The 14566-nt window shown below is 30.6% G+C and overlaps 1 protein-coding gene across 1 annotated transcript; it reads left to right on the forward strand.

The window, feature by feature from the left end:
- Positions 1–667: 667 nt before the first annotated feature.
- Positions 668–953, forward strand: LOC113380729 (putative SERF-like protein). Its single transcript, XM_026619861.1, has one exon. It carries the CDS (start codon positions 748–750, stop codon positions 940–942), a length of 195 nt encoding a protein of 64 aa, XP_026475646.1. The 5' UTR covers positions 668–747; the 3' UTR covers positions 943–953.
- Positions 954–14566: the final 13613 nt, after the last annotated feature.

A 14566-nucleotide genomic window follows, 5' to 3' on the forward strand; every position in this document is an offset into this window, starting at 1 on the left:
TTATATAAAAAATAAATGCTTAAATAAAATGATAACGAACTAAAATTTGCAGCAAAAGACGATTTTATCACATTTCACGTTCGAAATATACATACTTTTTTCTCTAATGTTCAAGAAATATGAATGAAATTTTGTTCGATCGCCTGAGGCACCGAAAATTTTTACAACTGGACATTTATTGGTCATTTGGTCATAAATTGCTCAGTTGCCTGGTTGACTAGTGGATGGGCACCGCGAGTGAAATCACGTAATATTCTCTGCTAAAACTTCTCTTGCAATAAGCGGGATGATCTTCAAGCAAACATATGATTTCATAAACCATTCGTTCATAAATTTGATTCCACAAATGTTGGTCTTTGGTCTAGACTCTCGACAGAGCTCTAACTGATTCTATGACTACGATTTCTCGGATAAACGTCAACATTTTTTTTTTCAATAATATAAAATTTCGGCTATAAATTGATTTTAATATACTCTACCGCCTAAATGAGATCCACATGTGCACGATGAACAAGACTAATTTTAAATCGGTTCAGTATTTTAGGCGTCCATCGCAGCGAAATAACGTGACACTAACTGTATATATATTAAGATATATTTTATTAATGCAAATCTGTATTTGCTTTTTAGTCTTAGGGCTGTCGGTTTCATAAAAACTAAAAGTAACAAGAAGGGCGGCGAGCGCTTGCAAAATCATTACATTTTTCTTTCCTTGATAGTCGGAGATTAAGATTTTAGTAAACAAAAATGACAAGAGGAAATCAAAGAGATTTAGCACGAGCTAAGAATCAGAAAAAACAAACCGACTTAGCCAAGAAGAAAAGTAGCACAGATAAAAAGGGAATGACATTCGAGCAACGCAAACACAGGGATGCTGAGCTGATGCGTGAAAAACAAAGAAAAAACGAGCAAGAAGATGCCGCAGCCTCTGGTAACAGTTAATTCAACAAAACACAAATGTTTTCGAGAAGAATGCCTGTGAAAAAATAGAACTTACTAACTTACTACACGACTAACATTATTATGAAATAACAAATTACATATATCAAGTTATTGAACCCCATAAGGCTTCTAGTGCAGTAAACGGAGCGTTTTAGGTCTGAATTTTTTTACGGTGCTCCGAATTGAATGAAATTTTGGAATTAGGTTCATCTTACCCTCAAGTTCAAAAGTGAAAACAATTCGGGTTGCGACATCACCGCCCAGGGGGATGACACCCCCTCTCAATTGTGTAATTACATTTTTTCAAAATAACGTCGGAAATCGATAGAAGAACTAATTATAAGAAAAAATGTCTTTTATAGTTTTTCAAAAAAACTAATACTTTTCAAGTTACTGGCCACTAAAGATTCATATATTTTGGCGTTTTTCTTCGTTTTTTTTGCAAATATTTCCTAAAATATACATTTTAACGAAAATCATGTAATGAACAAAATAATGTCAGTAAAAATCTTAATAAATCGGTATTACATAAATTTTTCTAGGAAAAATATTGAGAAAGATTTGAAAGAGCAAAGTTGTTTTTTATTTCGTTCAAGATTTAATTGTTGTATTTAAAGCCATCTAGTGTCGAGGTTTTACATTTTATGCGTTTCGGTGAAATTGGGTTTTATAGTGCTCAACATAAGCTTTAAAATGAGTGCTGTTACAAGTTTTTTGCGTGTAAAATGAGTGAGCTATCGTGCAAATAAGAAGCATATACGAAGTTTTTTTCTTTCGACACTCGAATATCATTTTAAATAGTTTATAGCTACAATCTAATTTTACAGAAATTATTATTGGTTTAAAAAAAACGATACAAATATTTTATAAATATATGGAATTAATAAATTAAAATCAGGCATTTATATTGTATAATGATTTATTTATTATATTTAATGAAAATTTATGAATATTATTTTATTTTAAAGCATTCCATACTTTCGTTTTAGAATTTTCAATTTTGCTTCTTCAATTTGTATAATTGGTTCTTGGAACTTCAATCTATCTTTTCGGATTTTCTCTAATACTGTTTGCCTTCTACGGCGCTGCCTTCTTCTTGAAGTTGCAATATGTTCTCAAAATTCATATGCACTATCATCCCGCGCTTCTGCATTGTTTTCCATTTTATGTACATCATTTGTTTCCAGTATGCAGATTATTTCCATATTGTGGCTATTGCCATATATTTCATCAAACTCTTCAGCATACTGGAAATTGAAATTTCCTTGCCCTATTAGACATAATTGTTAATATGTATAAAATTATTTTATATATTTACATTATTATTCATATCAGTAGCTTGACTGTCAACATATCTTATATATAAAAATGGAGCTGTCTTTCAAATGTCCGAATAAAACTCGAAAACGGCTGAATGGATTTGGCCAGTCTTAGTCTTGAAAAATTCGTGCCAATCCAGAGATTGTCCAAAAGGTGAGATAATATTTCAAATCCGCGTAGAAACTTTACATTTTTAATTTGAAAATTTTAGTAGAAACGTAATTTGAATAAAACAATGGACAGTGGCTAATAATTGAAATGTCAAACTATTTTGACAGATGATGTTCAATTGCATTTAATAGGATGCTTTACGTGAATATTATTTAATTAAGATAAGTAGGTTTGTTTGTAGTTTTATTTATATATAAAAACGTTAGTAAACGGGCCGCAAGTGTTACTAGAAACTAAATATCAACTTTTTTGAAATGTTAATATGAAAATGCATTTTTTGGCATATTTTTCTCAAACACGATGTTCTGATAGATCTCATTTGTATAATTATATACTCATTAGTATGTATTTATAAAACATTTTCTAGGTTATATTATTTTTTATTTAAGTTATTTAAATTCAAAACCTAAATTTGGTATCGATCAAGGAGACATTTTGCCAAATAACATTTTCCCAGTTATAATTTCGTAGAATTTATCGAAGATTAGATAGTAATATATGAAGGTCCGGGGTTAAAAAGGTCCACCAGCGATGATCAAAAACCAGTAAAGTTAAGCATTGTTTAACAACAATATTTGAAAGTAGAGGGAAAAAGATACATAACCAGCTATAACCTTGATTCTTATGACTTTGCTATCTGGAGATAAACTGTAATCTTTGAAAATTCATAATAAAAGTATTTTCTTCCGTTGGCAGTTTTTTAGCATTGGTTAAAAGTGTAATTATTTTGTAAAATATCTTTAAAATTAAAATAAGACATTCAACCTGTTTGCCACCTGGCCGTTCCAAGTTAGGGTAAATGGGGTAAAAATGTCTAGATAACTTTGAAATTTTTTGAAAGACAGCAAAAAAAGCACATTTCTACAACGATGAAGTAGCTGGCAGTTTTACTGAACATAGTCAGATAATTGTTCGTTTGAAATGTGTTATTTGTGATATGATTGGTTTGCTTTTCATAATATAGTTTATATATGCTCAAAGTCAAATTGGACCTTTGTGCCTCGCACTGCTCTGCTCTATAATTTTTATTAAATTTACTTCAATTCATCGAATGTTACTTGAAACTTTTCAAAAAGCAGGTTAAAGAAGAAATACCTAATTCATTTTCTATCTGCCCTCGCAGAAATTTGAAAAATTTGTATTAGCTCAGTAGTATTATTTACAATTATACACAAAATCCTGAATCAAAAAGAATCTGACAAACTTGAAACGTAATCATATGTTGAAAGACCAAAAATGACTTGGATTGGATTATACCATGTTTTCTATAGAAAGGGTATAAAACTTCCAGTTTGATTGTATTGATAAAATATAGACAAACTAATGGGGTTTATAGCATTCAAACAACACATCCGTATACACTTAAAGTATTAATATTTTTGATTCTCTAAAAATTGTTTAGAATATACCTTACTTAGCAAAACAACGTTTGCCGGGTCAGCTAGTTTTTTATAATTTCGTTGAAGTACTCTCCAACGATTTTCAATATTGCCTTCAGTAAATGTAATGCCAAATTTAATATTCATGTCATTTTTGATGACAATCCACATAGCCCTCACTGTTTTCATTTCTAATGAACCAACATTTGGCTTATATTTTCTGAAACATTCTATTAAAAATGCTGTTCTCTCAACAGTCCAAACACCATCTTGAACTCCTACTGCTCCATTAGGTAATATCAAAAATTCTTCTAGTTCTATAAAATAATATATATTTAGCAAAATGAGAAATTAATAAGCAGTAACAATTTATTATTATAATAAATTATATATATATATATATATATAATTTTATTATATTATTTTAATATATATTCTTAAGAACTATTATGTATTCATTATAATATTTTATGTTTAACACATTTTCATTAAAATATGTTTGTAATTTAATCTTGTATGTTGGTACCATTTATATAAAACTTTTATAAATCGACCCATATCCCACAATTAGGGCCGAATCAGGTAAAAAATTAATATCTCTTCATTTGATGGCAGCTAATTACGATACCTACTCCGAAATCTATAATAAAATAATAAAAAAATGTGTGTGTGAAAACAAACTTCAACTAGTGAATTCAAATTAAGTGTTAAGATATCAAAATACTATGGGGTGCGGCCAGTAAATCGAACATATCTATTCTACAAAGGTTCCAAAATAAAATTTTGAAAGAAATCGTGAACGCTCCAAAATACGTTCCCAATTGGTTGATACATCAAGATCTTAGAATTCGAACTATAGAATAAGAAATTAGTCTTTACTGCACCAGATACAAAGCTCGTCTAAGTCGTCATCCAAACGTATTAGCGTTAGATCTGCTCAAGCCTTTTCCACCAAAGCGTCTCAAAAAAAGAATCTGCAAAGATTTACTACAAAATATAACTTAAAATCTATGAAGGCGCTATCGCAGGATAGCGATCCTTCTCACGGCGTCAATTATTATATTACTGTAACAAATGTAGCTGAATGTACTTTGTATAGCTTGCTATGTATAATAAATCAAAAAAAAAAAAAATCAAAATTGTGGTGATAATTGGCGCGTTCCTAAATAATAAACAAGATAATAACTAATTATTCTACAAATATCAATCAATAACTAATAACTGTAATAAATAAAAACCAAAACTATGATAAAATAGTACTCCAGTATAAAATACAATAATAATAAAACAAATCATCAAATAAAACTAAAATAATGTGTTAAAACCGAGTAATTAAGTGCATTACCGAACTTTTATCAATATTATCTATGAGAAATTAAACCAAAGCTTGAAAAGTGATTCATCCACGCTATTTTGAGACGCGGAACGAGCAGTGGTAATTTTCCAAGAAGGCGATTCTATTGTGTATATTCGAGCCTAGCGGATAACCTGGATAAGGATCTATACCTAAGCAAGGGCAAGGGACCATTCAATCACAAGATGAAGAATACAATCGGTAATGGTAATGAAAATAAATTAGATTTAAATTTAGCTCTAGCTATTATTCCGAATTTTGATAAAAATGAAACCAATGTACGTGCATTTATTGATGCATGTGACTCGTTACATGTAAATTTGTTACCGGAGGAAGAACATAAATTATTTTTAATGGTAAAAAGAAAGTTACCAAGTAAAGTATTAGTTAAAGTTATCCGTAATAAAATTGCAAATTATTCAGTATTAAAAACACATTTATGTAAAGAATATTATGACCAAACTTCTGTTTCCACTTTATACGTATGCTAAACTTGTCAATGTTAACCAATTTTCAAATGAATCTGTTAAATCCTTTGGCGATAGAATTTTAGATATAGTTGATAAAATGTTAAACAAAGACTGCAATTCTCAAGGGCAAGAAATATCGGAAAGATTACGAATTGTATATATGGAGGCGGCTCTTAGAAGTTTTGTCGATGGTATCAAAAAAATTTAATTAAATCATGTAGATTCAATGACTTAAATGATGTTATCAATTTTGCATTGACTGAATATTTAACTTCATCACATATTAACGTAAATTGTGAATTATGTAAAAAAAAATAGGGCACACCGCTAATAATTGTTTTTTTAGAACAAAATATAACCCAAATAATTTTTCTAAGACGTGTAGTTATTGTAAGAAAATAGATCAAACAAATAATGAATATAGGCATGCCAATCGTAAAAGTTTCATTCAAACATCGCATAGACCAGTATCCTCCACCTCAAAAATAAACTAGTTGGTATTGGTATTTAGCCTTGAGGCAAGTTACATGAACTTCCCGATTTGTAAATAATCGACTTAATCTATAATAAACAAATTAATTACGGCAAACAATCTGTGCGTCCACACACACACACACATATACTTTTTCCAAATTTTGTCTCATTCGATTCAGAATAGCCTGAAACGTCGAGAAAACATAAAATTGGCGAATCGGATTTTTTGATGAAAACATTAACTTCTTCTTCGGGAAGTTAATAATACAGATATAGAAGAAGTGGAATATATAAAACACCTTATAATACACAAAAAGCTAACATGGACAAAACATATAAATGAAATTAAAAAGATATTAATCAGTATGATAGCGGCATTAACAGGAGTTTTAAAAAGGATCCATTCTTTCGGGGGGAAAAATAAGATATTGATTTTACAAGCGCATATAATACCCATAATTTTATATGAAATAAATACTTGGAGTCAAACAACTAAAACTATCTTAAATGATATACAGAGAATAATGAACAAAGCCATAAAAAATCGTATTATTTTTCACACTTAACACCCATCAAATACTTACAAACAGAAACGAATATAAACGAAAAACAACATAATAAAAATTGAGAAATGCAAATTAATACACAAAATGAAATATAATAGAATTAAAACAAGTACAACAATAGGCACAAATCAAGATATATATGAACTACACTAGACAACAAAACAATTTTCACATTGAACACAATAGAAAGAATAAATTGAGAGGAAATGTCATATGGAGCACTAGTTAAATATATAATGAATTGCCAAACGATGTTAAGATGACCAATGATGACGACAAATTTAAAGAAAAATAAAGAAATATTATAAGGAAATTGAAACTTGAATACATATTTAATTATGATAAATGTTATATTGTAGTATAATGAATAGACAAATGATATGTATATATAAAATAAACATTCACCGGTGAATGTGCACTCTGCACTCTGCAGAGTGCACATTTACCGTAACATATATAATAAGTTATTTTAAAATTGAGTACCCTCATCAATCTATCTTCCTTTGTATTGAAATCATTGTATTATTATCTAATTCTATTTTTTCTGCAACACAGTTTGAATAACCTTCTCCTTTACCATTTCACAATCTCGGCAGCTTGCGCTTCATTTTCACTTGATATCAACCAATACAACATTTTGTACAATTTGGCTATCCATGAACAAAGGGATTTTAAAATAATTGTGTATAACTTAATAAACCGTGCTACATCAATGCGTTTATAGTATGATGGTAAATTTTCAGCAATAAATAGACGGCATATTCTACAATTGTATTGTAATTGGTGAATGCCCTCACGCAAGTTGACAAACGTGCTTGCGACTGATCACAGACAATTTCCTTCGGAATAGAAACTCCAGATCGCACAAATTCCATTAGCCACGTCTGTATGGCTACCATATGATGTGCTTCTGATAACATTTGAGCCACTGGAAATGTTCCACTATCGGTGAACTACACATTGATAAAAAATATATTTTTAGTCAGTTGTTCATCGAAACGGTTTATTTTCTCTACGACTCTCCCGGTTGCATCGGGAATTGTTATATAATTGTTTCTGAAAATTCGTGAAGTAATGAACAATAAATGGATTTAATCCAGTATTAAGTATTGAGTTGTAATATTCGCTAAGTTGCATATATTCCAGGGATCTAAGGGAATCCTTGAATGCATGCAATTTCTTTTTCGACTCGTATTTCGCTTGTTTCATTACATGACTTGAATACAAGATTGGAAGATTCATACCATCATTTTGTATTATCTTATTCTCATTTTCAAGGATTCTGGAGCTTTTATTGTTAATACAAAGTTATTCTCCTATTTGTTCACGTTCAGAACCTTTTAATTGTCGAGTACCATAATGAATTTTATCACCAAATGCTAGGTTACAAAAAAATTTGATTCCAGATTTAATGCCGTGAGTAGCTTGTTTTGAAATACCCAACAATGTTCTAGCATCAGCACGTTAGTTTTTTAGTTTATAAGATTTTTATTACATTTAATATGAAAAAATATATACAATCTATAAATTTACAACATGAATCAATTCAAATCTTCATTTGAAGATAACAAAACAATTATTTAGACTATAATAAATTCACTCAATTATTACTTTAATCAAAATAATATTTATTATGTGGCAAAATATCACGAAAACCACAAACAATATATTTAAGGACAATACAACACTAACAAAAACAAAATCTGGTGGAAAACTTTTGATAAATTAAAACTGAAATATTTAAAATATTTTAACTAAAGATCTTTTATAAAATTAGGTAGCACATAGTTAGAATATCAGAACATATCTTTTGTCACAGAACTTATCACATTAATTGTTGTGTTATTATTAACTAAACATTTTGCAAAAATAATTTTGAAATTTTATTTATTAATTCCATAATTTCCGGAACTTGTATTGCCTCATGTAGTATTTTGTTTGATATATAGTGTAGATTTACTGGATTCTTAACTATTCTTAAGGCTTTTTTTTTTTATTTTTTGTAATTTATTTATATTATTCTTCCTTGCCATGCACCAAATTGGTGAATCATATATCATAGTTTGTCTTATTAAAGATAGATATATTCTTTTCTTATTTGATTTGTTCAGTATACTTTTGTTTTTTAATAACGGATTAAAGCAATATTAATTTTTCAGCTTGATTTGTTTTGAATTTATGTTCGTTAAAGTTTACTTTTCTGTCAGTATCACACCTAGGTATTTGACTTTACTATTCCAATTGATATCAATGCCATTTAAATTGATTTTGTCATTTGGTGTTGATTTTGTTAATTTTCTTTTGAATAATATGGTTTCAGTTTTGGACTCATTTATCATTGGTGGGCCGGCGGTGGCGATATCGGTTAGAGCGTGGACTAGCAGCCACTAGTTCCAGGTTCGCTGGATCGATTCCCGCTACCGCCGTAGCCCGACATCAGGCAGCTTTGATGTCAAATTCCACTTGGGATTATAGATCACAATATATTCCAAGTGGAATCGTCCTTCGTGGACATAGCTGCAACATCCAATCATATGCAACTATTAGACGTAAGAGCTAATATTAAAAATATCCACACATAAGAGAATGGTTAATCGATGGATTGCTCTCATGAAATAAAGTAGTATTAAGTCGTGAACCAACAGCTTATAGAACATAATAGGAGTTCTGATTGCTGTTCAAACAATAAATAAATATAATATAAATAATTTATCATTGGTGTTATTAGCTATAGTTGATGTAAATATAGCAGTATCATCAGCGAAAATCATCAGAGTGGTGTTATTTTGTTGCGGTAAATCATGAATGTTTAAACAATAAAGTATTCGTCCAAGGATACTTCCTTGTGGTACTCAAATTGTCCTCAAGTTGGATTTGGCGTTAAATATTTTTACACAAAAACTTCTATTATCAAGATAATTTTTTATGGTATTAATTATGTACTTCGGAACTTTGAGTTTTATTTTTTTATATACCAATCATTAATCCAAACCGTGTCGAAAGCCTTTTCAACATCTAAAATTATCATGCTTGTCTTCTGTTAAGCTTGAATATAATTTGTTCTACAAGTATTGAAAGTGGGTAAAGTGTGGAGTGATTTTGACGAAATCCATATTCATTGCTTGGTATAATTGTATGTATATTAATGAAATCTAGAATTCTATCCTTAAGTATTTTTTCATATATTTTGCTTAAGGTATTAAATAACCTTATTGGCCTATAGCTATTGGAACATTAATTATTGTCAACATTATAAAGAAATCTATCCATTATTTCAGTTTTATTAGCTTTTTAAACTTATTTATATGGATTTTATTTTCTTATTAATGAAGACATCAATGGTTTTGCTGTTGACAATATTAGTCTTTTCGGATGACAATAAGCTGGTACTTATTTCAAACGGTCTTAAGATTACTACCAGCATTCCCATTATCGCTCATTCCTGCTCAGTAATTTCAAGTGAAACAGCTGTCCTAATGTTTGTAACAGAGCGATCATTGAGAACAGATGAAATTGCGGGCCGTTGTTTTAGCAGTCTTTCAAGCATGTGGTAAGTGCTGTTCCACCTTGTGATGTTTTTTTTTTTAATTCATGTACTGGCAGTTAAAGTTGCTCTTGCTTTTCTTTCAAATTAGATTTGGCTAAGCTAGAATGATGAAAAATTCAGCTTTCTTCACAATATCATGAATAGTACCATTTGAAATGGCCTTATTAATGCACAGCTGTAGGGTATGTGCAAAACAGGGTATGCTATTACCAAACAAGTTCCAGTTCTTCGAAACAGCCCCTGTAACATTTGCAGTATTGTCATGAACAACAGCGGATACTTCTCCTTCAATATTCCAAACTCCCATTAGTTCAGTCAATTTATCTTTTAATTTTCTGAAATAAGCTTCTCAGAATTTCTACTGTGGATAATGTCATGTTGTTATACTTCCATGTGTTGTCTATTACATGACCAGTAATAATTATATACGAATTTGCTGACCTTGATGCCCACATATCGGTTGTGATTGCCACATTTTTTGCTTCAGTCAACAAATTCTTAACTTCACTGGTTTTGTTGTCATATAATAATTTTACACAACTCAAAGCAGTACCTTCTGATGGAATTTTTTATGTAGGTTCGAGAAATTTCATAAATTTCTGGAGTCCTTTACGTTGCATAAAACTGTTGTAGTATATCTGTTGAAATCATTTCAGCAAGTAAGCATGTGATTTTCTCACTCCTTTCTTTCAAATATCTGCTGCTTCGAAATGCTCCTGTGATTTTTGTCTGCGTCAATAAACTTGTTTGAGAATCAGCTGATGTGATGCTAATATCATCAGGGTCACTCTCGATCTCTACCTCTTCTTCAATGTTTATTGAACATCTAAAACAGTGAAATATGTTTATTCACTAACATTATTTATGTGTATATGTATATAATGATAAAAAATTCTAAAGATTGATCAAAGTTGAATGATCAATAGGACCAATGATGGACTATTATAAAATAATTAGATATTTAATTTTATATTAATTTATATCATTGACATGAAATTAGCAAGTAGGATTTTCTGGTCAAAACGTAAACTCCTTCGAGAATTTGTGTTGTGCTATTTATTATAAAAGTATTAGCGACACTATAAAAAGCTTCAGAAACAGTGATTTATGCATTTTGGATTAGTTATTCAAATCTATATAAATATAGTTTATTCAAAACTATGAGTATAGTGTTGGATAACTAATGCAACTTCTACATTATTTGGTAGAATTATAGTGATACCAACTATGAGTTTCAAAGCAATTTGTGAAAAATTTATTATTTCTATCAAGGATTGAAAACTAACACATATAACAAAAAATCTATGCAAAAAGTCGCTGTAATTGGCACTGTGTCTGAATATATGTTAAGCAAATATTGTTTTTCATATCACTACATGTTAAATACGTATAAGCTGATATTAATTTTAGTGTGTTCCAAATTAGATTTTATATAAACTTTTATACTTAATTGTGCACTGATTGCCCAAAAAGTTTCAATTAAATAAAGATTATTAGTAAATGAATATTGATAAAATATTAAAACCTGATAAATTATTTACCTTCGTCTTTGTCTTTATATGTGCGATAGTGTTTCAATGTAATTTGCTAAAACCAATTATATACGCTCAGAAAAACTTATCAATTTCATTATTTGTTTGAATTGTAGAGTATTGTATTGTAGAGTATTGTTTGAAGATAAAATACTCTACAATACAATACAAAAATACTCTTATGCCACTATGTTTTAATGGAAATCCTATCAAGGTAATACTTGCCATTAAAGTATCACAGGTTGTTAGCAGTGGTGCACCATGTAAAGAACTCATAATCCAAAAACATTAGTAGAATACTAGCATTGTAAAAGACACATCAAATTATACATCTTGAATTAAAAGTATATAAAGTTTTTGAATTGAGAACATGAGCTGAAAGATATTTACTGCCCAGTAATTTAATTAAATTAAATATATTAAATTTAAATAATTTTTTAATCGTATATATTCATATTTTTTAAATCGTACGGATGATATTAAACTGTTGTTTAGTTACATGTGCTACTGTGTTACATAGTATTTTATTTGTTCATGAGTTTCTTGTTAAGCGAAAATAAATGTACAAGCGCGTTAGTAAGTCAGCATGTATTATATTGTAAATTTTAAATGTCGGTAGTTTTCTTAAATTGTGATTTTTTTTCGAAATCAATGTTGTGATAATAAAACTAAATAATATGTGATTTAGTCCTTGAATATGTAAATTTAGTTAAAATATATAGCAGTCATGAAGAAACTTTATTTGTTGAATGCTAACAAAACAAATTTGGAAATAAAATAAATCATGGGAGATGTTATGATAATAGATGATGGTAATAGGAATATTATAAATGGAATGAAAAATGATTACGTACCTGAAACAAAAGATAATGACTGAATTGAAATAAAGGCACTGTTATTGAGGTTTAACAATAACTAACGAATGATAATATAGGAACCAAATAGCAATTCAAGTCAAGTCAAAAACATATATATTTCAATAAATGTAAGTATATACATTGCATTTTATAACATGGGTTTTTTACCCGTAGGTATTGTATCCTTCATTGGATTTGATTTTTCATACAATAATTAATTCAGAATATATAAATAGATTCATATTTGTGTGACAAAAAAAGAGCAAAGAAAATTTGTCGCCCCAAAAAAAAAATCACACAGCACTATTTATAATAACACAAAAGAAGAAAAAAACATCATAAAAGATTTATTCACTCTAAGGGAGAAAATTTGTGTCGAGCCAAGTTTCATTTACCGCTATGGGTCGATCAGTATATATTTTGGCATGGCGTGATTGCCATACCAAATATCGTCTGTTGTGTATTGGCCGAGGCCCGCGATGTTAATATTAGGATGATCCCCACATTTTAGATAAAAATTCTCAGTGAGCTTTTTTATATAGTCGAGTATTGTCGGTACGTCCGTCTGTTTGTGTATGTATTTTGAAGAGTAGTAATGTCTAGTCAGTGGGTCCCTTATTTGTCAAGTACTAGTCTTAGTGTCTTATTTTGTAATGTCTGTAGTTTCTGTAAGTTAGTCTTAGTCGTCGCGTTCCATGCCGGAGCGGCGTATGTCAGTAACGGTCGTATAAGTGTCAAGTAAAGTGTCCGCTTGTTCTTCACGCTTAGCGGGCTGTTGTGGTTCAAGAGAGGTCTCAGTAGATTTGACATCCCGTAAGTCTGTCCAATTTTCGTATTAATATGTTTTGTGAAGCTGAGTCTATGGTCCAGGGTCACCCCAAGATATTTGACATCTTTGGACCACTCAACTTCACAGTTTAATACTTTGATTTTGTCCAAGTCAGTAAGTCTAGTCGTGGCATTTCGGCTCTTTGCAAGTAAAATTGCCTCCGTCTTCTGCGGATTGATTCTGATCTGCCCATTTGTCAGTATATTCAGTTAGCTTGTCTATGTGTGTCTGTATCTTTGTAGTCAGTAGCGTCGGTGATCGTGATGATTTGTATATGGCAGTGTCGTCAGCAAACGTCAGTAACGTTGTGTCGGCGTCAGTGGGTATGTCGTGAATGTAGACGTTAAACAAGACGGTCCCAGGATCGAGCCCTGCGGTACTCCCGCCGTCACTTGTTTAAAAGTCGAAAGTCCGTTGTCTACTTGTACAGTGAAGTTACGGTCTGAGAGGTATGAGTGTAAACTTCTCGTTATGTACGGTGGAAAGTTGAGTTGGATAAGTTTATGTACAAGTCCGTCCATCCAGATGGTGTCAAACGCCTTCTCAAAGTCGAGTAACACCAATCCGGTATGGTTTCGTCTGTTGAAGTTGAGTACTGTATTTTCTATGAGTTTTGTCAGTGGGTGTAGTGTAGAGTGTCGTTCTTTGAATCCGTATTGTGTGTCAGGTATAATTTTGTTGTCTTATGTGTTTGTTAAGTCTTTTGAGTAGTACCTTTTCGGCTACCTTACTCATTGTGTTGAGGAGGCTGATCGGTCTGTAGTTCTGTGGTATGTCTGGCTGTTTCCTTGGCTTCACTATTGGAAATATGATGGAGGTTTTCCAAGAAGCGGGAAAGCAGCCTTTTGTCATTAGTCTATTTATTATGCGCGTAAGTAAAATGTAGCGTTTGTCGGCAGTTGTTTAGGTATTATGTTTTGTAGTCCGTCCGTCCTGGTGCTTTCCTGTTCGGTAATTTTTTAACTATTGTCTTCATTTCGGAAACTGTGGCAGGGTCTATTCGTAAGTCTTTGTCCCTGTGGAGGTCAGTGAAGTTTTGAATTGTCTCGTGTACGTCTTGTTTCAGGTCTGCGTTTGACATATTGCATTTTGTTTATGTATGTTCTCAAAGTTTTTGCCATATTT

Source organism: Ctenocephalides felis, unplaced genomic scaffold, assembly GCF_003426905.1.
Source record: "Ctenocephalides felis isolate EL2017-DRISC unplaced genomic scaffold, ASM342690v1 CF-g0.4_SCAFFOLD_02353, whole genome shotgun sequence".
NCBI classification, from domain to species: Eukaryota; Metazoa; Arthropoda; class Insecta; order Siphonaptera; family Pulicidae; genus Ctenocephalides; species Ctenocephalides felis.

Bases quoted from the DNA above. Each gene is read 5' to 3' on its own strand.
- LOC113380729 (XM_026619861.1), top strand. From the start codon at position 748: ATGACAAGAGGAAATCAAAGAGATTTAGCACGAGCTAAGAATCAGAAA.